This window comes from Orycteropus afer, unplaced genomic scaffold (genome assembly GCF_000298275.1).
Source record: "Orycteropus afer afer isolate SDZICR_OR568_19922 unplaced genomic scaffold, OryAfe1.0 scaffold00016, whole genome shotgun sequence".
Taxonomy (NCBI): Eukaryota; Metazoa; Chordata; class Mammalia; order Tubulidentata; family Orycteropodidae; genus Orycteropus; species Orycteropus afer.
This window is the reverse complement of record NW_006921603.1, coordinates 4,995,695-5,019,557: the sequence shown is the minus strand read 5'-3', so window position 1 is coordinate 5,019,557 and position 23,863 is coordinate 4,995,695. Positions and strand designations below refer to the sequence as shown.

The window sequence follows — 23,863 nt, the reverse complement described above, 5'->3', positions numbered from 1 at the left end:
TCCTTTGTGATGATGAATGCCACGCCATTCCTTTTCAAACTGTCATTCAAACTGTCAATAATAGTAGAACCAAATAATTATTACCATCTATTTTTTTCTCATACAGTTAGGGGGCAGATTGATCCATATGTTCATCCAACATAAGTGCAAGAGTATTTAAAGATGAACCAATGAGACATTGTAGTTCATGTTTTCACATGTCTGCATTACATTCTAGGAGCTCTGGTAGCATAGTGCCTAAGGCACTTGACTGCTAACCAGAAGGCTGGCGTTCAAACGTACCAGCCACTCCTCGGAAGAAAGATGAGGCAATCCACTTCTGTAGTGATACTGCCTTGGAAAATCAAGGAGGGGTCACTATGAGTAGGATCCGACTCGACGGCACATAACAACAACAACATTACGATCTAGTATACAAAGAGCATTTTTTAACATGTTTATTGAAATATAATTTGCATACCATAATGCTCACCTATTTAAAGTGTATAATTCAATGATTTTTTAGTGTATTTGAATTGTGCAACCATTGCCCATCACCCTAAAAAGAAACCCCATGCCTATTAACAATAACTCTCCATCCTCCACTCCAGACCAAGGCAACCACTAATCCACCTTCTGTCATTGACTTCCTTGTTCTGGGCATTTCTATAAATGGAACCAAATAATGGTTTGATTTTTTTTTTTCTTTTTTTGGGGGGGTGGTTAGCTTCTTTAATTTAGCATAATGTTTTCATGGTTCATCAGTACTGTACCATGTGTCAATACAGCATTACTTATAATTTCTGAATAATGTTCCATTGTATAACATGATGGTTAATCTCATCCATCAACTTGACTGAGTTATGGTGCTGAGCTGTTTGGTCCAACACTAGTCTAAATTTGCTATGAAAGTATTTACATGTGAATAACATTTAAATTAAATCCTACTGGAAGAGATCCATATTTGTGCCCATTCAAAAGAAAGGTGATCCAACAGAATGTAAGCATTATCGAACGATATCATTAATATCATGCAAATAAAATTTTCTGAAGATAATTCCAAAACAGTTGCAGCAGTATATTGACAGGGAACTTCCAGAAATGCAAGCTGGATTCAGAAGAGGATGTGGAACAAGGGATACCATTGCTGATGTCTGATGGATCTTGGCTGAAAGCAAAGAATACCAGAAAGATGTTTACCTGTGTTTTATTGACTGTGTGAAGGCATTCAACTGTGTGGATCATAACAAATCATAGATAACATTGCAAAGGATGAGAATTCCAAAACATGTAATTGTGTTCATGAAGAACCTATACATAGACTACATAGACCAGGTGGCTGTTGTTTGAACAAAACAAGAGGACACCGCATAGTTTAAAATCAGGAGGAGTATACATCAGGGTTTTATCCTCTTACCATACTTATTCAATCTATGCTGCGCAAATAATCTGAGAAGCTGCATTATATGAAGAAGAACGTGGCATCAAAATTGGAGGAAGACTCATTAACAACCTGCAATATGAAGATGACGCAACCTTGTTGATGAAAGTAAAGAAGACTTGCAGCACTTACTGATGAAGATCAAACACTACAGTCTTCAGTATGGATTACACCTCAACATAAAGAATACAAAAATCCTCACAACTGGATTAATAAGCAACATCACTATAAATGGAGAAAAGAGTAAGGTCATCAGAGATTTCATCTTTCTTGGATCCACATTCAGCAGCCATGGAAGCAGACATTGTATTGCACTGGGCAAATGTGCTGCAAAAGACCTCTTTAAAGTGTTGAAGGGCAAAGATGTCACTTTGCAGAAGAAGGTGCACCTAACCCAAGCCATTATATTTTCAATCACCTCATGTACATGTGAAAGCTGGACAATGAATAAGGAAGACTGAAGAAGAGTTGATGCTTTTGAGTTGTAATACTGGTGAAGAACACTGAAAATACCATGGACTGCCAGAAGAACTAACAAATCTGCCCTGGAAGAAGTGTAGCCAGAATGCTCCTTGGGAGGGAGAATGACCAGAGTTTTTCTCACCTACTTTGGTCATGTTGTCAGAAGGGATGATTCCCTAGAAAATGAAATCATACTTGGAAAAGTTGAGGGTTAGTGAAAAAGAGGAAAACCCTCAATGAGATGGAATAGTAATGATGGGTTCTGGTTTAGCAAGGATTGTGAGGATGGCACACAACCGGGCAGTATTTCATTCTGTTGTACATAGGGTTACTGTGAGGCAGAACCCACATGATGGCACCTAACAACAATAAACATACTTTGGAACCATACACAGAATTTTGACCACTTTTAAAAATTTATAGTCATGAGTTTACAGATAATATGACTATAAGACTGTTTACGAACTATCACCTTGAAAATGACACAAGCAACAAATACGGTTTCTAATAAAGTCAAAGAGAAACATTAACTGAATTGTACTTTATCATTAATTTGGTATTTATGATGCACAACTCGATAAGGAGATAAAATTCTGCATTTAAGAAGTTACCTTACCATTTGGGGTACATACACAAATGTTCTCAGTGGTGAGTTAACAAAATATGTGAATACATTAAGGACTGTAAAGAATAAAAGAACAAAAATACTATAAGTAATTGGAAAATCTCATGGTTGACTAAAGATAGCAGTGTTGTAATAAATGGAGAAAATTGTTCTGTAGAAAATAGATGATCATCTACTTCCTTTTTGATCCTTTGCTACATCAGGATAACATGAATAAATTATCTATAAGGAATGGGGATGATTTTACCATATTGTGTATGTGACTTCAAGTACATCAAGTTGATATTCTTTTAATAACTTTATGAGCCTTCTATCTAACTGAACACCTGGTCCTAATGAATATTTGTTGTACGAATGAATGAATACGAAAGCATGAATATATGACTAAAGCATACAGGAGATGACACTCCCTACCTAAGGTTGTTGTTGGTGTTAGGTGCTGATGAGTCATTTCTGACTCATAGCGACCCTATGCAAAGCAGAATGAAACACTGCCCCATCCCACGCCAGCTCCATGATCCTTGCTATACTTGAGCCCATCACCGCAGCCACTGTGTCAGTCCATCTCGTTGAGGGCCTTTCCTCTTTCCGTAACCATCCACCTTACCAAGCATGACATCCTTCTCCAGGGAATGGTCCTTTCTTACATGACCAAAGTAGGTGAGATGAAGTCTGGCCATTCTTGTGAGCTCTGGTAGCACAGTGCCTGAAGCATTTGACTGCTAACCAGAAGGCTGGTGGTTCAAACTCAGCAGTCACTTCTCAGAAGGAAGGTTGGGCAATCTACTTCCATAGTGATACTGCTTCGGAAACCCAAGGAGGGGTTGCTATGAGTCAGATCCGACTTGACAGCAGTGAGTTTGTTTTTTCTGGTTTGGTTTTACTTACTATAGCAACTATTAATGTTTTTCAAAACTCGGCTTATTGGAATAAACCCTATAGTCCTCAGAAGGAAGGTTGGGCAATCTACTTCCATAGTGATACTGCCTCGAAAACCCAAGGAGGGGTCGCTATGAGTTGGATCCGACTCCACGGCACATAACAACATCATCATTCAGGCTTTTTATGAAAACTGAACTTGAGGTTGATTTCTATAATAACAATGTAGTCTTTTAGGTCTCTTTTGCTACCTTGACAGTCAATGAAAAGGAACTTCTGTACATGCAGCTAAGTGAGCAACTTAACATGATCTATAGTCTATTTGTAATTACTAAATTCTATAAAAAACTGTGTACTGCAGTTTGTTACTATTACCTTGATCTTGTACATAATTAAATGTAAACTGTAGATTACATTTCAAAATAAAAATGCGTTAATGATACAGTTTGAAAAATCATATCTGAAGTGCATGGTACAGCAATTCAAATGACTAGTTCTAAGTTTCATGTATTTAGATACTTGCTTTTAAAATTGGTCATAGTTAGAAAAGATAACACATAAAGGTACATCAAAATGGAGAAAGCACATCACTAGATGGGGCAATCTACTTCCGTAGTGATACTGCCCGGAAACCCAAGGAGGAGTCACTATGAGTCGGGTCCAACTCAATGGTACATAACAACAACAACAGTTTTGCTTAGTCAACAATAATATTCTTCATTGCTCAATTTCATAATCAGTTATAAAGGTACCCCATGCACATACAGGATATATGATAGTTTGATATAGGAATTAAGTTTTAACCTATATATTTAACTTTTTTTTTCTTATTGTAGATATGTTAAAATAAATATGAGTAGAAGTTCTATTACTTCCTTCCATGGGGCAAGTGATTTTCTTATGTGCCCTCTGGGGTTCATACACATCACTTTGAAAATCATTACAATACACTCATAGCATTTACAAAAGACACCCGATACTTTTGAAAATTCTTACATTTATAAATAAAATTAAAGCACATTATTTCCCCATAAAATGTAATGGAGTACAACAGAAAAATGATCTGTTCACAGATCCTTAGTGATAAAACAAAAAATTCACTGCCATTGAGTCAACTCTGACTCACAGTAACCACCATTGAGTTTCCAAAGCTGTAAATCTTTACAGAAGCAGACTGCCTCATCTTTTTTCCAAGGAGCTTCTGGTAGGTTTGAACCACCAAACTCTAGCAGCCAACTGCCTTAACCACTACACCACCAGAGTCCCTTTAGTGATAAAAGAGAATAATAAAAGTCATTTGTATAGCAATTAAAATAAATTCTGGCACCAAAATAAATTATATGGTATCCTGAACATTAGTCAATACAAAAATGTTTAATTTAACTGTAACTTCTTCTGTTTAAAACCCCTTTTCCTCTTTCTCTTTTCTTCTGCTAGTATATTGAGTGATTTTAGGAGGCTTTAAAAAAACCAAAAACTTTTGTTCTCAAAAGTTTTATGTGCTTGTGGGCTTTATTTGCTTAAATACCTCCATTTGTATAGTATGTCTCACTTGAAATTGCTTTGTATACATTTTGTAAAAATACTTATAAAATGTTTTGTAAAAAAAAAAAAAAATTTATGTCCTCAAACAAAAGAAAAATGAAGGACTATTCATAGAAATGCCGGGCAAGCTTTGAAACTCAGAGGTAGATGACACAGATATCCTTAGGAAGTGCAAATTGTTGGTTGATGCATAAAGCTGCTAACTGAAACGTTGATGGTTAGAGTACAATCAGAGGCATCTTGTAAGAAAAGCCTGTGGATTAACTTCTGAAAAATCAGCCACTGAACACATATAGAACATAGTCTACTCTGACACACACGGGGTCGCATGGGTAGCAATACTCAAGGGTAACTGGGAGTAGCAGTAGAGTGCTATTAAAATTTGTCAGCAGAGTAATAATTTAGTTACCTTTGATATGGCCCATAAATAGATTAAAGAAAAAATATTTAATCATGAATTTCCAATGTCTAGTATATTTCCCCTTAAAAAATAATTTAAGATAATTTGAGAACTCATTATTTTATGATAATTTACGTGGTATCCCATTTCAGTGTTATTTTACCTTTTTGTCAAATTCTTCTGAAGAAAACAATTAAGAACTAGAGAAAGACCAAAGGCCACTCATGTAGGGAATATAACTATTCCTTGATTAATTTGGTTTTTAAGTTTAGATTTCAGATTTCCTTAAAATAGGGTATATCTGCATTTTAAAATATTCTGGGAAAAAATAAATATCTGCCCTAAATAGCATTATGCATGTATTAAAGACATGTATTTAAGATTTCCATTAAAATATTACTACATGATAAACTAGGTAGTCTTCGTACATTACAAATTAAAATTTGAGAGTAACAATACTGGAGGCAAAGAAAGTAAAAAAAATTCTTCAAATTATTATGAAGACATAAAGAATACTGGCTATTGTTCCATATAAAGTTCTTAGAAATATTTAGGATGCTGTTAGAAATATTTACCTAAGTGAAGACAGACTTCCATAATACATGGTGCATGCAAATAAAAGTTCTAGATTGGATTATATTTACAAATTTATCATTATATATTTCAACCTCAAATTTTATTACTGTAAATTTTATCATTAGAATTTGAATGAATAGAACTTTTAGCAAAACAAGCAGTGTAAACAGCAAATTCTAGAACCACAGCTTTCAATACAATGAGGCTTTCCATTTTCAAAAAAATCACTAAAATTAACAACCAAAAAAACTACTTCAAGCCCCACAGAAATCAAAATTGGGTATACTGAACTAATTGAATCAGAAGAAAATATATAAAAATAGGCTCAAACACCCAGTCTAAGTACAGTTTGAAAAAGTTATATAAAACTACGTTTATTAAAATGAGAGGTTTATCTAATCTTAAACATGAAGAATCTGCAGAAAGTGAAAGTAAAAAGATTTTGAATTATTTAGACCAGAACTCAATAAATACTCTAGTAAGCAGAGAAAGTAGTATCTTTACAGTCAAAAGAATATCTTGGAAATTTATGTTCAATATAAAAATCTTAGAAACAGCCTTGGTAAAAAAAATAATAAGTTTTTTTTTTTTTTTTTCAGACTCCAGTATCATTCTTTTTCCACTAATTTGAGTTCCAACAGTTCATTTATTTTATGAATTGCAGATTATGTTGCAGAGGAGGGAAAAATTCATCCAGTATATTTCCACAGTAAATGCAGAAAATCATATACTTAACTACTTTGACAGTCAAAATAAGGAGGTGGGGTCAAAAGAAGAGGGAGGGGGGTTCTATCTATTAACTATATAGCTTAGGTCAATAGTATTTCTTTCCCAGTAATTGCCCCCCAATAACCAACCCAGAAAAATATAATTAATTTTCAAATGCTTCTTTCAGACTTCACAAAACCATCATTCTAATTTACTTAGTCTAATGCATGATCAACCCATGAGACGTAGGTCTCATACTGACTACAAGATAAAGGAAGGAAAAAAAAAAATGATAAAGGAGAAACAGAGGCAAAGGAAAAACATCTTTAAAAGGACTACTAAATTTTCATCTTTATCCTCAAACTCTTTCTATAAGAAACGCATTGAATTTCTAACAGTGTTCTGTATTTTCCATCTAGATCACAGGCATCTCAACCTAACTTGTCCAGAAACTACTTGTTACCAAGCTTATTCCTTCACATTTCCTCCACCTAATAATTCTTATTTCATTTACTAGTGTCAAAATGTATCCAGTGGCCCACTTTAGAAAATTTAACCATCCTCAACAATTCCTTTTTCATATCTCTTACCACCAGTCTGATGACAAAGCAGATAGATTTTTGCCTCAGAATTTTTTTTTTTATTTCACCTCCAATTTTTCTGTACCTTTTTCTTAACAATTCAACCTACTACCCATAATTGCCTATAACAGGCTAAACACCCTGAACCAACATCCAAATTCATTCCCAAAACTAATACCAGAATACTATTTCTTGAAACCAAAAATCTATTATCTCTTCCCTGCTTAAGAACTTCTTCTTGGGTCATACTACCTATAGCAGTGGTTCTCCAGGTGTGGTAACTGGATCACCAACATCATCATCACCTAGAAATTTGTGAGAAATCTAATGAATCAAAACTCTGGGGATGGGGCCCACCAATCTGTGGTCTAACAAGCCCTCCAATGTGATTCTGCTGCTAGATAAATTTTAAGAACGAGTGACCAACAATTTTAAATTTTTAAAATACAAAGATGATTAAGGGTCTTAGCAAAGATTATCTTTGGAAAAAAAAATTACTGTGATTTGGGTGAAAGTTTACAGAGAAAATTCATTTTCCACAGAGTAGTTCATACACATTTTGTTTCATGACATTGACTGCAATTCACCACAATGTAACACCTCTCTTCCCACTTCCTCCCTGTAGTTACCACTTCCCTTCATCCTTCCCTCCCATGAACTCCCACTGCCTGAGCTGTCTTCCTAAAGCCAAACACTGCCCTTCTGTTCTCCCAGGATTGATTGCTACAAGTAGTATATCTACATGATGTAAATGTTTATCCCATATGCCTATCTGTTGTTGGGCTGGAAGCCACAGGAGTGGGTTCAATTCCAGACTTGAAGGGTGGCAAGGGGCCATAGTCTCAGAAGTCTCACTAGGGCTCTATCAGACCAGCAAACCTGTTTTTTTTTTTTTTTTTAATGATTTTGAGTTTTATTCCATATTGTTCTCCTACTCTATTCAGGAACTCCTGCACCGATCCTCCTCTGAGTGGTTGACAGTGGTAGCTGGGCACCATCTAGTTCTTCCAGGCCCTTGGTCATTAGGCTGAAGACTGCATGGTCTACCAGTCCCTTGGACTAATTGTTTCCATGTGTCTTTGGTTTTCTTCATTCTTCTTTGCTCTGGATGAGGAGAAACCCATCATTGCATCTAGATGGATGCTTGCAAGCTTTTAAGACTCCAGTTGCTACTTACCAAAGCAGGATGTAGAACAATGTTTTTGTGTAGTATGTAATGCCAATTGAGGTTGATGTCCCCTGCAACCATGGTCCCAAGCCCACAGATCCAACTATTCATTTCATTTCCTTCGGGTAACTGGCTGTGGCCAAAAACCAGCATAACCTTGCCTCTTGTCAGCAAACATTATCTTTTAACTTCCTTTAATTACTTTAAAACTATTTTGAAAACTGTAACACAAATAGCAAACATTAAAGTTATGTTGTCAGTACCACGTAATTTGGGGTAAACATTAGAATAAAATTCTATCTGCTAAAAATTTTATCTGCAAAAAGCAGCTCATCATATGAAAAAGATTATGGCTCTTGCCCAGTCATTTTTTTAAAAACTTCAAGCCAGAAAATATATGATAATGTAAAATTTTACAAAAACACACCATGTCTTACTTGAATGCTGTGTTCAATTAGTTGGAGGCAAGACTTAGGTGCATGTATTTGGTCCTCCCCCTTATTAGAACAAATTAAATATATCGAGGGCTTACTATGAGTTTCGTGTACTTCTCTTCTAAGTATATTTGTGATACAGTTTCCTAAGTTTGAAGCAGAGTGATATTTGTCCAATACAGGTAACAAAAAAAAATCCCTATAAAACTAGAAATGTATCTCTAGTTATAAAAAGGAAATGTTAAACAAATTTAAAAATGGATGTATTGAGAATGATGTCTCAAATCCTACTATATTAGTATCAGTTGGTTTTTCAGCTCATATTAGCCACACTGGCATCTATATTCAAAATGAAATAAATATTCTGAAAACTCTCACACACAGGGCTAAAATGGCATATAGGCGACCTCTTCTGACCTACTCTAACTTCACAAGAGGAAGACAGAATCACCATCACCAGGCCAAAGGCTTATTCCTATGAGGCCAGACATGCCACCACCCTCCGGCCTTTTTATCAATTCTAGCTGTCCCTCCCACAGCACTCACTACCTTCTCTGCTGGGTTTGATAATTCATTGCAATGGCCACACGGAACTCACAGACAATGCCCACAATTATGGGGTTTATAAGGGAAGTAACAGGTTATAATTAAAGTTCAGGAACATGCTCAGGATACAGTTCTTCAATCAGGACAATCTTTCCTCTGCTATGCCCTCAGACATGCCTCTCCGGCCCTTGGTCTCTCAGCCTGCCCTCTACCTGCTCAGGCAAGTGAAAGCTCTTCTAGCTCTGCCAATAAGTACACCTATGTGCACCCCACTCCACAAGCAAGCCTCCTGCCCAAGGGTATGCATCTTCTCTCTCTGTGGGCTCCATCTCTTGACTCTTGGCTCCACTGCCACAGTCTCTCAGCCAGGCATCTCTCTCTCTCTCTCTCTTAGCAAGGAGGTCCAGTGCAGGGATCTGATGTCCAAGGACATGCTCCACTTCACCTTAGGCTCTTCTCTCTTGATGGCAGTGAGATCCCCCTTTCTGCCTCGAGGAGGGCTCGTTTTAAGCCTGGCAGAGTGACAAAACTAACCAATCCCAACATCAGAGTTCTACACACCTTATTTGTAAGGTCCCACCCAGTAATCTGGTAGGAGTTACAAACACTATGGCTAGAAAAGCCATACCAAATTAATTCACTCTACCACACAGCCATTCAAAGCTAAAATACAATGATAGTCAACTGTCATTAGGATTTACTTTACAGTGAGAAAATCTGACAAGTTCTCCTTAGGTATTATATAATAATGTTTTGTAAAATAGTGATATGGTCTCTGATGTACTTCATAATTTTGAAGCAAAACACAGTGTGCCTGACATTATTACAAACCTGACAATTAAAATGTGCTGAGAGCAAAGTCACCATTATCACCTATGAGGAAATGCATACTGCAGTGTAGTATACCTAATATGGCTTTTCTAGCACTAGGTCTTTGTAAACTCTGTGGTGGAATTTGCCCTGAGCAACTGAGTAGCTCCTGATCATTAAAGTTATCCACCTGGGGTATTTCTGTTGAGTGGCACAAAGCAATGTTCTGGGAAATTTGCTCTCTCTCAGGTGTTTAGAATTCTGATGTTATGATTGTTTAGTTTGGCCACTCTGCCAGGCTCAAAAGGAGTCCTCCTAGAGGCAGAAGGAGTCTCTCTGACTGCTGGCTGAGAAAGACGTGCTGCTGAGAGAAACGTGCTCCTGAGAGACACGTGCTGATGAGAAAGAGACACCAAGAGACACAAACTGCTGGGAGAGACACCGAGAGACATGCAGTGTTGAGAATGACTGAGAGGAACTGCTGGCTGAGAGACAGCAGGCTGAGAGAGACTGAGTGTTTTTCCTGAACTTGAATTGTAGCCTGGTACTTTCCTAAGAAACCCCATAATCTGTGAGTTCTGTGTGGCCACTGTAGTGAATTATTGAACCCAGCAGAGAGATGGTGGGTGCTGCGAGAGGAATGGTTGGTGTCAGGGCTGGAGGGAGGTGGCATGGCCTCGCAGGGATAGGCCTTGAGCTACTGATGGTGATTCTGTCTTCCTCTTGTGGGTTTAGAGGAGGTCAGAAGATGTGGCCTCCCTGCCCTTTTGGCACATACACAGGAAAAAGCTTATTAAATCTTACACTTCTGATAATGCAACAAATATGTTAGATGAGAAAGCTATTGACAAATACTGAAATAAAACATTGGTACCATCTCTAAAAATAAAGAGAAGAATACAAAAATAATTCATTAAATATACTGATTCACTGATTCAAATACTGAAATTATATAACATCTTTCCAATTTAACTGGAAAGAAAATATCCATTTGCTTTTGAAGAATTTTTTTCAGAAATTCAAGGATGAGACACTACTCTGAAAATAACACACAATGAAAAAAAAATTTTAATGTCTACATCAGTTGTCAACACACCATCAACTACGTTTAGAAGTGCTGAGACAACTATATTGAAAGAAGTAGATAAAGTAAATTTCATGAGTGGTAGCTCCTGTAAAAGCTATTACCATATTTTATCAATTCATACATATACATTAACAAGGATCAGATATTTATGAAAACATTTCTAAACAATTTCAGGTAATCACATGCAAACTATCATTTAAATGAAGATTTTTTTCTGGGCTACTTGTAATGTTATGGGCAGAAAATACCAGGATCCATTTTTCATTCCAAACTTAGCAGGATGTCCTGAAGCAAGGTATAAATATTTCAAAAGAAACAGGAAATGTGTTTTTATTAATTTAAAAAATCCTTTTATAAATATCTTTCCAATATAAATAATTGGGGCAGACCAATTTGGTTATCTAGCACATTAATAAGCTAAAGGAACCTAGTGACAATACAGAGTCACATTGTTACTACGCTTATATATGCAGACAAGTGTCAGTAATGAAATTGATCCTTACAGTTAAGATCCATCATTCAATTAAAGTAAATTCAACTGTTGTGAAATTTTAAGGTATCAGTATGAAGGTATGTGAGATTTTTTTGAATGTTATGAATATCTCAGAATGTTAGAAGATAATTTTTCACAGAACAATGAAGAAGTTATCTGAGGAATCAAGTCAATCATCACCCTCCAAATGGAACATTTTCAAATTAATTTATCAGTATGTTTCACAATTCAACTTTGGAAAAAATTCTATTTCTCCTTCAGTTCTGGATCAATTTATTTGAAGAGTATTCTGAGAATGCAGTATGAGTTAAAAACTTATCTGCCACTACTTATTAGTATGAACCAGGGTTTCCTAGATATGTTGTTGTTGTTGTTGTTGTTATTTGCCATCGAGTGGGCCCCGACTCATAGCGACCCCTCCTTGGGTTTCCAAGGCAGTATCACTACGGAAGTAGGAATGCCCAACCTTCCTTCCGAGGAGTGGCTGGTGAGTTTGAACCGCCAGCCTTCTGGTTAGCAGTCAAGTGCCTTAGGCACTATGCTACCAGAGCTCCTTTCCCAGATATAATGCAATCAAAAATAAAATATTAAAATAAAAGGATGCTTAAAATAATATAATAACTTTCAAACACAACTGCTAATTTTAATTTCTCAGTATTTCTGTTTATTGACTTTAAAATGTTTATGGATAAAATGCTACTTTTACTTGTTAGAATTGTGAAGAATGTATTTTTAAACAATGCTTCTCTACTAAAAAGAAAATTTGAAATCTACTAAGAAAATAAAGTTCAAATTTTTAATCATGGCATAATCTAACCAACCCCAACTAAACTTTTAGCTTGGTTTTCCATCAGGCATCCCTCTTTCCTCCAGCAATACCACATGCTATGTATTCCTGTACATGACTTTATTCCGTTATACATACTGTTCTTGCTACCAGAAACATCCTTCTTGAACTTCTAAAAACTCTGTATGATATTTTTAATCCCCAGAAAAAGTGTGCTTCCTCTGTGAACCCATCTGAGAGACTCAAGACAGACTTAAGCACTTTCTCTTCTATACTTCACTATAGTACTTATCACATGTTGTTGTTGTTATGTGCCGTTGAGTTGAACCTGACTCATAGTGACCCCTCCTTGGGTTTCTGAGGCAGTATCACTATGGAAGTAGACTGCCCCATCTTCCTTCCAAGGAGTGGCTGGTGGTGGGTTTAAACCGCCAGCCTTCTGGGTAGCAGTCAAGTGCCTTAGGCACTATGCTACCAGAGCTCCCGTTAAGTCTACTACGTACAAATTAATATTAAACAAGAATAGAATGGCACTGTCCTCTAGCCACAAGCAAAGGTATGAAAAAATGTTTGTTACCAATCTGTGATGAGCTAATTTTAAAAATTGGGATTAAGCATTTTACAGGAATGTGACAGTAATTTTTATGTCTGCTTACTCTAATGATTGAAAAAAAAGTCTTGTATTTTGTATTTCATTTTTCTAGTAATTGAATTTTACTTTACAAAGTATCAAGTCAGTGATAAGCTGGAAATTAAAATTTTAAGAACTGGTCCTTTACTATAGATACCTTAAGAAGCACAGTATTAGACTATAACCAAAACCAAACTCACTGTCGTCAAGTAGGTCTCAGATGATAGCAACCCCTCCTTGGGTTTCCGAGGCAGTAACTCTGAGGAGGTATATTGCATTGTCCAATATTCCTTCCAAGGAGCGGCTGATGGGTTTGAACAGCCAGCCTTCTGGTTAGCAATCAAATGCCTTAGGCACTATGCCACCAGAGCTCCTGTATTAGATTATAGTATTAGACTATGTTGTTGTTGTTATGTGCCCTCGAGTCACACCCGACTCATAGAGACCCCTCCTTGGGTTTCTGAGGCAGTATCATTACGGAAGTATATTGCCCTATCTTCCTTCCAAAGTATTAGACTGTTTGTTGTTGTTATGTGCCGTCGAGTATGCCCCGACTCATAGCGACCCCTCCCTTGGGTTTCCGAGGCAGTATCACTACGGAAGTAGGATTGCCCAACCTTCCTTCTGAGGAGTGGCTGGTGGGTTTGAACCGCCAGCCGTCTGGTTAGCAGGCAAGTGTCTTAGCCACTAGAAGATAAAAATATGAATAAGATCTTGACTCTTATTCAAGGGAAGTTTAGCTTAGTAGGAAGGATATACTCTATACATACATTTCTATAATGAGTATCAATAATACTATATACCTTTTTAAAAGTTCACATCCTCATCTTTGACAATTAAAAAGCTATTAATAGAATTCAAAGTATATCAGGAAAAACTCATAAGTAACTATCAATTCTTTCTAAATTCATTTAGATGAAGACCAGACTTCAAGTTAAAACTAGGGCTTGTTTCTCTCACTGCCTATCTAACACAATGATATAGTGGGCTACCCATTTTCGACTGCCTGCACACAGAGTTGGCCTGTTGCCTAATAAGGTTTTTCAGCTTTCCACAGTTCTGCCTGACTTACATAATCTCAAGCCCTGACAATACATAAAAGAAAGCTTAGTTTTCTTTTTTTCCCTCCCCCAGAAACTCTTCTGTCAATACTTTATTCCCATCAAGAAAGATCATTTATTTTCTCAATCTTCTACATTAGAGAAGCTCTGGTGGTGTAGTGCTTAAGGCATTTGACTGCTAACCAGAAGGCTGGCAGTTCAAACCCACCAGCCACTCCTCAGAGGGAAAATAGGGCAATCTACTTCCATAGAGTTACTGCCTCAGAAACCCAAGGAGGGGTTGCTATGAGTCGGATCTAACTCAACAGCAGTGAGTATGGTTTGGTTTTGGTTCTACATTAGGGGTTGACAAACTTTTTCTGTAAAGGTCCAAATAATATGTTAGGCTATATGGGCTATGTGGTCTACTATAGCCGCTCAACTCTGCTATTGTAGTAAGAAAGCAGCCATACAGAGCAAATATAAACAAATGGGTGTGGCTATGTGCCAGTGAAACTTTACTTACAAAAACAGGCAGCAGGCCTGGGGATTTGGACAAGGGCAGTAATTTGCTGACTCTGGTTCTATATTGTAGATATAACTAAAAAATGCAGTAACTAGGAGCCAATCACATAGTAGATGCTCCAAAATTATGATTCTTATTTTCATTTATAATCAGCTTTCAAAATTTTAACGACTGAGAATTTGTCAACATTCAGGCTAAGGAAAGATGACATACCACTTCTGAAGAAAAACAAAGATCATATTTAAAGAAGATCATATTGAATATTTTGCCTTGTCTTTAATGGCACATGTCTAGAAAAGCCTTTCTTACTATTATTTACCACAGCGTAAAGAAAACAAAAAGATTTATTTATACCAGTTGCCATAAACACTACAACAAATAGTATATATCAAAAAAATCTCTACAGAGCAGCCCCTTTTAAATGAACTATAAACTTGGCCCCAATAGTCATTAACACCATAAACAAAATAAACTAAAATGCAGAGGATGATAGTCTTCATTCAACTCACATCTATTGAACATCTACAAAATGCAGAGCTCCTGTTTACTTTTTTTTACAAACCTGGAATTGTAGACTTATTTCATCATTTGGGTTCAAAGATGACCTTCCTCAGAATGTAATCACTCCTGTCCTTCAAGGTGTGAGATACAAAACTCATTAGAGATCACAGTGAAACTGAAGTCAAATCCTAACATTCCCTAAGTTCATCTCCCTAGTGGCATATATATTTCTATGAACAATTCTTCTCTCCATTCTAAATTCTTATTCCAGAACACAGGAACAATTGCTGAGTACCTGCCATAAATATGTTGCCAAGGAGTTTCTTAATGTTATATCCCAAACATTTCAATATTTTAAATTTTTCACTTCATACTCAGTCACTCTAAAGTCTCCTAAGACTCTCAATTCTTTTATTCAAATGACTCAAAAATCTTTATTTCACAATGCTCTGTAAATATCAGGTGGCATTTTTTATATAGCAATGATTCTCAAAAGACTTGTTGAACTACAGCTAGTCTTTGAGAAATAGAAACAAAAAAAAAGAAGAATCTAAAAATAATGGAAGTAGGTTCTCTTGTGGGGATCCAAGCTGAAATGATAATGAGAAGCCACTATATTATATGGTCTGGTGATATATATGTGGGAGAGGAAAGTGTCCCTGGAAAAGGGCTTAGGATATACCTGGATGTCCACTGATACCTCAAATTTGAGATATGAAATTTTAATCTCATCATGCTTTCTAAACAGTATTTCCCTTTTCCATTTTTTTTTTCTTTTCTGTCAATGATTCCTATGAGTCCCCAGGTTTAGAATCCTAACGTTACACCTGATCGTTCATTTTCTGCCTGAAAATTCAATCAATCATGAATTCTTGGTAATTATATTTGCATTTCTTTTATACTACCGTGATCATCTACCCTTATATATATGGAATATGCTGATGCTTCCTATTTTTCCTGCCTAGCCTCTCCAGCTCTTCCATGCATATCTACTAGAAGCTTCCCAAACACTAATTTAACTTCTCAAATGTTGTTGTTATGTGCCGTCGAGTCGGCCCCGACTCATAGCGACCCCTCCTTGGGTTTCCGAGGCAGTATCACTACGGAAGTAGGATTGCCCAACCTTCCTTCCGAGGAGTGGCTGGTGGGTTTGAACCGCCAGCCGTCTGGTTAGCAGGCAAGTGTCTTAGCCACTATGCTACCAGAGCTCCCTTCTCAAAAGTGTATATTAAAAATAATAATAATAATACAGCCTAGTCAACAATACATCATAGCTTAACTACTGACTAGTAATAATACATACTCACATAAATTACAGGTAAAAAAAAAGAATTGGTCCTAAATGAGGGGGAAATATCAGTGAAGATAAAATCAAGTGATGTGGAATTGCCTAGATAGTGTCCTTTACAGAGTGAATTTCTGACCTGTCTACCTAGGCAACAAAACAAGTTGCCAGTGTTACTACTTAGGACACATTAGTATTTCCACCACTGGAGGGAGTCTGGTCACATATCCTTTGATGTGGCTTTTACTCTAATAAATTCTTGGTCTTCTCAGGCAATGAATTAGAACGCCTACCAAGAATATGAATTGGTTTAACGTGATCTAATGGTTTTCAAGCTTTCTGTTTGTTTCAGTTTTTTTCTAACTCTTGTTTCATTTTGTATCTATTAATAGAAAGTTACAGCATTTTTATAGTCACAGGTGGGTTAAACAAAAGTACATGTGCTAGTGCAGATCAATCTTCAGAAGAAAATCATAAAGCTAAATTATAAACTGAGAACACAGAAGGCAGAACACTGGAGGCCTGTGATGAAAAGAAAAACCTAAAACAGGTATCAAGGTCACAAGGCACATGAAAAGCAGCAAACAATAGGTGTGTGCTAGAAGATGAAAACAGCTTTAAGATTAAGGCTGACAAGGATATTACTGATGGGATGGTAAAAGAGAAGCAAAGGATAAGAGTACTGTAACTGTGGTTTAGAAAGTTACTGTCCTTTTAAGGATCAGAATTTACCATTTCCAATCACTACTCGTGAAGTAAATGGAAATGTCATAAGAAGGATTTTCTAACTAAGCAATATACACCTAAAAGAAATTACGAAAAACAACAAAGATCTAAACACTGTGGGGTGGGAGAAAGTATTTGCAGGTCAACCCAAGAAGGTATGTTATATGATAGTTATTATTTTATTATTATCCATTTTGTGTCAAAAATTGTAATCAGTGTTATAACACTTCATTTAGTCATTTCAGCAAACTTACAGGATAAGCATTATTATACCCATTTTACATGGAAGAAGCTTGAGGTTAAAAAAGAGTAAGTAATTTGCCTAAAATTTCACATCTATCAACAGTCAAATACTCCAGCAAAAGTCTGTCTGATTTTAAAATAATATTATCACTATGCTATATTGCACATCCAATGATAAGTAAACGTAATGACTACCTTAAATTTTTCAAATAAGGTGATTAAAGGTAAGTTATGAGTACTCCTCCTTGATATTTGCTTCAAAAAAAAATGTCACTAAGGATGATCTAATAGAGTACTAAGTTGGTAAGCATTTTTTGCATTACTTTGTTTCCAAAGTTGAAATCTGTTTAATTCAAATATCAAGAAGCATAAACTAAGAAGCCCAAACTGATATATAATTATAAGTAGATAAGTAGATATGATAAAGTACAAATTCAAAGTAATCTATTCTTTTAAATATGTAAAACAGAGGTCTCCGCCACACACACACACACAGAGAACTATCAGTGGAGACAAAGGCGGGCAATCTATCAGCTTCTGTCTATGGAATTCCTCTAAATGTTCCCTTACTAACTAGCATCATAAACTCCATAAAGTGTCCTAGGCAGTTAAAAAATGCACTAATCATAGAAATTACACTTGTAAATTTAGGAAGCCTTGGAGGTAGGTTTAAGTGCTGTACTACTAATCAACTTTGTTATTTTTTCTTTATTTGCTCATGTTTTATTGTAACAAGAGTACAGGGAGGTTGGATCCAATTGAAGCAACCCATAAATAAATATTTCATTTATAGAAAGGAACCAGCAAATATGTGCAAGCATGATAAAAAGATAAAGAGAACCAGAAGTAATATAGAATTTTAGTGGCAGAGGGAAGCTGTTTTGTTTGGTCACAGTTCAGTGAGGGTCTAAAACATGAAGGAACAATCTAGAAATGGGTTTCCATATTACTGATGCTTCCAGATGAGAAATTGATACTATTTTCCTGCAATTTTTATAAAAAGTCACAATTAAAGTGTATCATGTATGCAACTTCAGCACAGCAGGTATGGAAGAGAACTCTTCTATTTGAAACAGAGCTTATAGAAACCACTAGATCCATAGCACATCTTCAGGAAGTTTCCTAATAGAAGTCTATCCTGAATCCTTATTTTGAACTACAAGTAACACCTAAGAAATGATCTTGTACCAGCAACTTAAGCACATAATATGCCTAGGAAAGATTATTCATTAAGTTGTGTGTGTTTATGTACAAAATAACCCTCTTATTTAATTAAAAAATCCAATTATATGACTGCTTGGCCTCTCTCCCATATTTTTCAGAGACTATTAAATATTTTGAGAAACTATGAGAAAAAGAAACATTGTAAATTGTTGCTAATAATCTCAACAGATGCATTTATTGTACAATAGGCAAGTAACAGAGAAAGACATAAAGAAGGAGAGCCAAAGAAACATAAGAGAAACACAGTTACATTCATAGCAAGTATAGCTCTTAGTTAATGCAATATGCAAAACATAAAATAAAAAACCGAGTGGAGAGGGTAAAAGGAAATCGATATTTAACAATTCATTCTATTATACTTTTCCCCTGTTGTACTTTTTTATTTCACTTTCAAGGAATTGATGATTCTCTAATTTTTATAGTCAAATTAATAACAGTAAAAAAGAAAACAGAGCTACATCACAAATGTATTTCTATGTTCATAAAATTATTGAACTACAGCTCTTATTAGTTATGATATACAATTCTGTCATTTCCTTATCTTTCTATGTTACATATTTATAGAAGGAAAGAGCTAATGCTAATGGAAGGAAATAAATGTAGCAAAGAACATCTAGCTGAAAATTTCTCAATATAAAATATGTTAAATAAAGTCTGATTGATATGTTTAATGCAACACTTTATCAACAGTTCTGTAAAAAGACCTCCCCATCTAAATTATTCCTATAAAGCTGGCTTAACATTTTTGGAATTGACATGTGAAGCAGAATCATAAATAAAAGCTAAACCATCAATAATCTCTCTGCATAAGCTATTTCCAAATTTTTACACATCTTCTAACAGAAGAGTTGACTCTGTATTTGTTGGCATAAACTATCTTACAAAATGAAATGCTATTTAATTAATCTGTGTTGAACCCATTAGAATCCTGCAATAATCAGTATAAGCACCCCCTCCCAAAATTAAGTATTACATAATTTGCTCATTTTGCAACATTCAGAAACAGCTAAACAATATTACCAGAATAAAATAGCTAGTATTCTAGGAGATGAGACCACAGTAAATGCAGCATTAATCTTTGTTTCCTACAGTATTAGTCATGTAAACTTAAAAAAAAAAAACCCTACTTTCCTTAATTTCTTTGAAATGTGTGACAAATGCAATTTTAAGAATAGAGATTACTGGGTTTATGAGGGGGCAACAATGATTTGTATATTTCCAATTACTACTGGAATGAGCTTTTGATGAATCAATGACATAAATGAAAATGAAATATATCTTTTCTTTAGATTCTTAGTTTTCTCTCAAACCAACTTCAAATCAAAATCTGTTTACAATTTACAATGGTAACATTAGGAAAACAATTCTCATAAAAGCGTAAGTAAAACTCAAATAACTTCCTATGTAGTATACTAAATATAATCTTTATGTACCCTTATATATACAAAAATTAATTTTTTTAGAGGCCATAAATATATGCACTTACTACTATAGTGACCAAAATAGCTTAATGTAAATGGAATATATGGTACCTTTGCAAGAGTATTTATTTATTCATACTGTTTCATCAACTCTTTAAAGTGGATTTAGTTTCAAAGAGTAATTATTTTGTTTCCTACATTTATTAGTAAACTGGAATTCAGTGCTCAAATTTAGTTGCTTAAATGTGAATAGCAACACTTAGCCAAGTTATTACCATTTAAATGACTTTGAAAAGAAGACCTCTGCTCTCTATTTGGAATACACATTAATCAATTTAATGACCTTATTGTGAAAACATTAGTATGGCAACATATCCTGAGCTAAAAATTGTTTACAAACATTCTGTCTATACACAGTTGTACATTAATTTCATTTACAGCTTTAAGTGTTCAGGGTCCTTCCTCCTAACAACATGTAAATTGTTTCTCCTTTGTCAGACGTATAATTTTACAATCATTTAGCCAACCAATTACTAATCAGATGACTTCTTTACAGATGAAGTTCTATTCCTATTTCTGAAACGGCATTGACTCTCCAACTATTACAACTAACACAGAAGCAGTATAACACCCACACTGCACACAGTACTAGCTTATCTCTTTAACGCTCGATCTGTTTCCTCCCTTAGGAGATGAGCAATTTTAACAATAAACGATTTTAATATTACCACACAATGGTGAGTACTCGCCGCATATTCTGAATCACAGCTGATGTATTAGGCCAATTCCCTCACGGATTTTTGACAGTTTCTGAATCACAGCCCAGAAACACGAAGCTTGTGTCTGTCCTTGGTGCTGAAACACACTCATTTTATGCCCCTTCACTGAAAAACTGTCATCCCAATCTCAGTTTGGGGGATCAAAAAAATCGGGGAGTCTTTAGACAAGAGGTTTATAAAAAGAGCCGGTAAGTTTCTTGGCAAAGGATCTGAACTAGTGTGCGTTGGGATAGGTTGAGGCTGCTAGCAGCATCCAGGCATCCAGAGGGCATTTCCCCCTCGGTGCCGGGAGACCCAGGAAATCGGGACTGCGGCAAAGAACGGAAACGCCTCGTACCGGGTAGGAGCCGCGCGTGGGAACCCGTGTCCTCGGCCAGTCTGGTCGGCGAGGGCACATCGGCAGGGGGCAACGGAGACTTCCCGCGCCAACGCGCGAGCCTCGGGGTCCTTTTGTTTCTGGGGTCTGGGGGAACGCCGGTGGCGGAGAGGAGCCCGCACCTGCATTTATTTGCACTGGGGGGACAACAAAAGACCTTGCCGCCAGGGCAGGCAGCGTCTGTCGAGCTGGAGCGGCCGCGGCGCCTCGGCGCGGGCTCGGCCCCTCTGCTCACCGTCCCGGCCGCTCTTACCGTCCCGGTCGCACAGCTGAATGGCCTCCAGGCTGAGGTTTTTGATCACCTCCTCACAGGGGCTGGTGGGGCTGTTGAGGGCACGATCCAGGCGCGGCACCTCCATTTTTCCAAGCCCCTTCTCAAGCCCGCCTGCTTCGTATCCAGGCTCTCTCGGCGGACCCGGAGGGAGAGAAGGCGGGAAGCGGAGGGGGGAGTGGAGAAAGGGGGGGAGGAGGCCTGGGACAGGGCGTGGAAGGGCCTGAGCTGAGGCGCCGGGCTGAGGAGCCGCGGCGGAGGCGACTGCCCTGGCAGGAGCTTTGGGGAGTGTGTCGCTCTGAGAAACCCAGCGGGACCCGGCGCGAGGGCGGGAGGAGCGCGATCCCGGCGGGGAAGCGACGCGGCGCGCGGGGAACGTGAAGGAGAAGGCGCTACGCGCGCACGCGCGCGGGAGGACGCGCCCACCTGCTGGCGCGCGGCGTCCGCCCCTCCCCCCGTTGCCACTCCCTCCTGCGCGCACGCGCCCCCGACTGCCCTCGCGCCGCGGCCTCCGCAAACCCTTGTGTGAGGCGTCGGACGGCTGGTCCGCAGAATCGTTCGACGCCCCTGTGCTCTCCTCGCTGTCTCTCCGGTGATGGCGGTTTGGCGTTTTTCCCCTCTTCACAGTGTCAGACGGAGCCCAAGTTGACACTGCCGCGTCTGCAAGGCGAGTCGAGGAGAAAGAAGCAGTTTGGTTATTTCTCAAGAATTGGAAAAATACGAGCCCAGACCCTTTGTATTGGGGTATTGGAGCCTGTGGGCTTCCTTCGCCCGCACGAAGTCGCGGGCTACTCGCTGCCGGCACCCTGCTTGCTCATTCGGACATTACTTGGAGAAGTGAAGGAAGTGGATTATCTACAAGAGACAGGGACGGTTTAAGGATAGGATTTGGGCCACGATGAAAAGGGAGGAATTCGGAACCGCCAGAAAGGCGAGGTAATGAGAAGATGCCAGCCAGAGTTCTGGGAAGGCGTAGTTCGGGCCGAGAACCACTTTTCAGACAGCCTCCTAAGTGTAGCGTCTTTCATTCTTCAAATACGTATTGAATGCTCCCTCTGTGCCAGGCACGGTTCTGAGCGCCGCTGAAGAGGGGCGAGGAGGAGCAGAAACACCCTCTGCCCTCATGGGTATGGAAGGATCGTTCGCGACAGTAGAAAATAAAGGTTGATCTCTTACTCTAAGAGAGTTCTGGTGGTAGTGGTTAAAGCATTCGCCTGCTAGCCAAAAGGCTGGCGGTTGGAATCCCTCCACAGGAGACAGATGAGGCAGTCTGCTTCTGAAAAGATTTTAAATCTTGGATTTACAGCCTATGGGGCAGTTCTGTTCTATTATTTAGAGTTGCGTTGGAATCAGCAGTGTGTTTGGTTTGGTGTTACCCTAAACCTGGATACCTGTTGCTTTTAATAGCACCTAAGATTCTGCAGTGCACTTAGTGGGCATGCAAATATTTGTATGGACCTATTGACCTCTGTTCCCATTTGCTTCATTGGAATAGTTTTTCATTTTGCTGCTAGCTTAGTATCAAAAATAGCACAGCAAAAAACAAAACACCAAACCTGTTCTGATTCATGGCTATCACATGTGATACTTTATGGCTATAATCTTTAGGGAAGCAGATTGCCAGGTGTTTCTCTCAGGCAGCTTGATGGGTTCAAGCTGCCAAACTTTAGGTTAGTAGTCAAGTGTTTGGATCACCCAGGGACGTTGAAAATAGCTCACACACCCCCTTCTTCTAGTATGTTTGTTTGTTAGCAATTAAGTTCCTTTTTACTGATGATCTAATTTCAAACATGAATGTTAGCCAATAAAGTGACAATTTACATACAGATTCATACATGCTACCTTTCCCAGTCACATCCAGTTAGCCATAACATCACTAAATCTAGTCAAATGAAGTCTCATAAAATGTAAGGACCAGTGTAAGGTGAAATAAGCCTGCAAGAAAATTTGGCACAACTGCAAGTTGATAAAAATCTGGATAACTGGGTATCTTAAAAGTGAACCATTCTTATGAACTTAGGTACTAACGAAGATTAATATTCTCTTGTTGTTTGAAAAGAATCCTCATGTCAAGGTAGGGGTGTCCAGAAAGAGAAAGTAAATTATTTCCTGTTGAGATATTAAGTCACTTATTGGTGAATTTCCTGCGTTCTAAAGCCTGATTCTTTCATACTGTCAGTCTAGCCATGTTGTTGTTATGTGCCGTGGAGTCGACCCGACTCATAGCGACCCTGGGTTGCCAAGGCAGTATCACTACGGAAGTAGATTGCCCAACCTTCCTTCCGAGGAGTGGCTGGTGAGTTTGAACCGCCAGCCTTC

The 23,863-nt window shown here is 37.7% G+C and overlaps 1 protein-coding gene across 1 annotated transcript in view; it reads right to left on the bottom strand.

The window, feature by feature from the left end:
- Positions 1-21,632, bottom strand: part of PHYHIPL (phytanoyl-CoA 2-hydroxylase interacting protein like) — a 64,743-nt gene extending 43,111 nt beyond the window's left edge. Inside the window, exon 1 of the mRNA XM_007958908.2 lies at positions 21,527-21,632. Coding sequence (XP_007957099.1) covers positions 21,527-21,632 — 106 coding nt within the window. The remainder of the gene's footprint in view (positions 1-21,526) is intronic.
- Between the last annotated feature and the right edge of the window lie 2,231 nt (positions 21,633-23,863).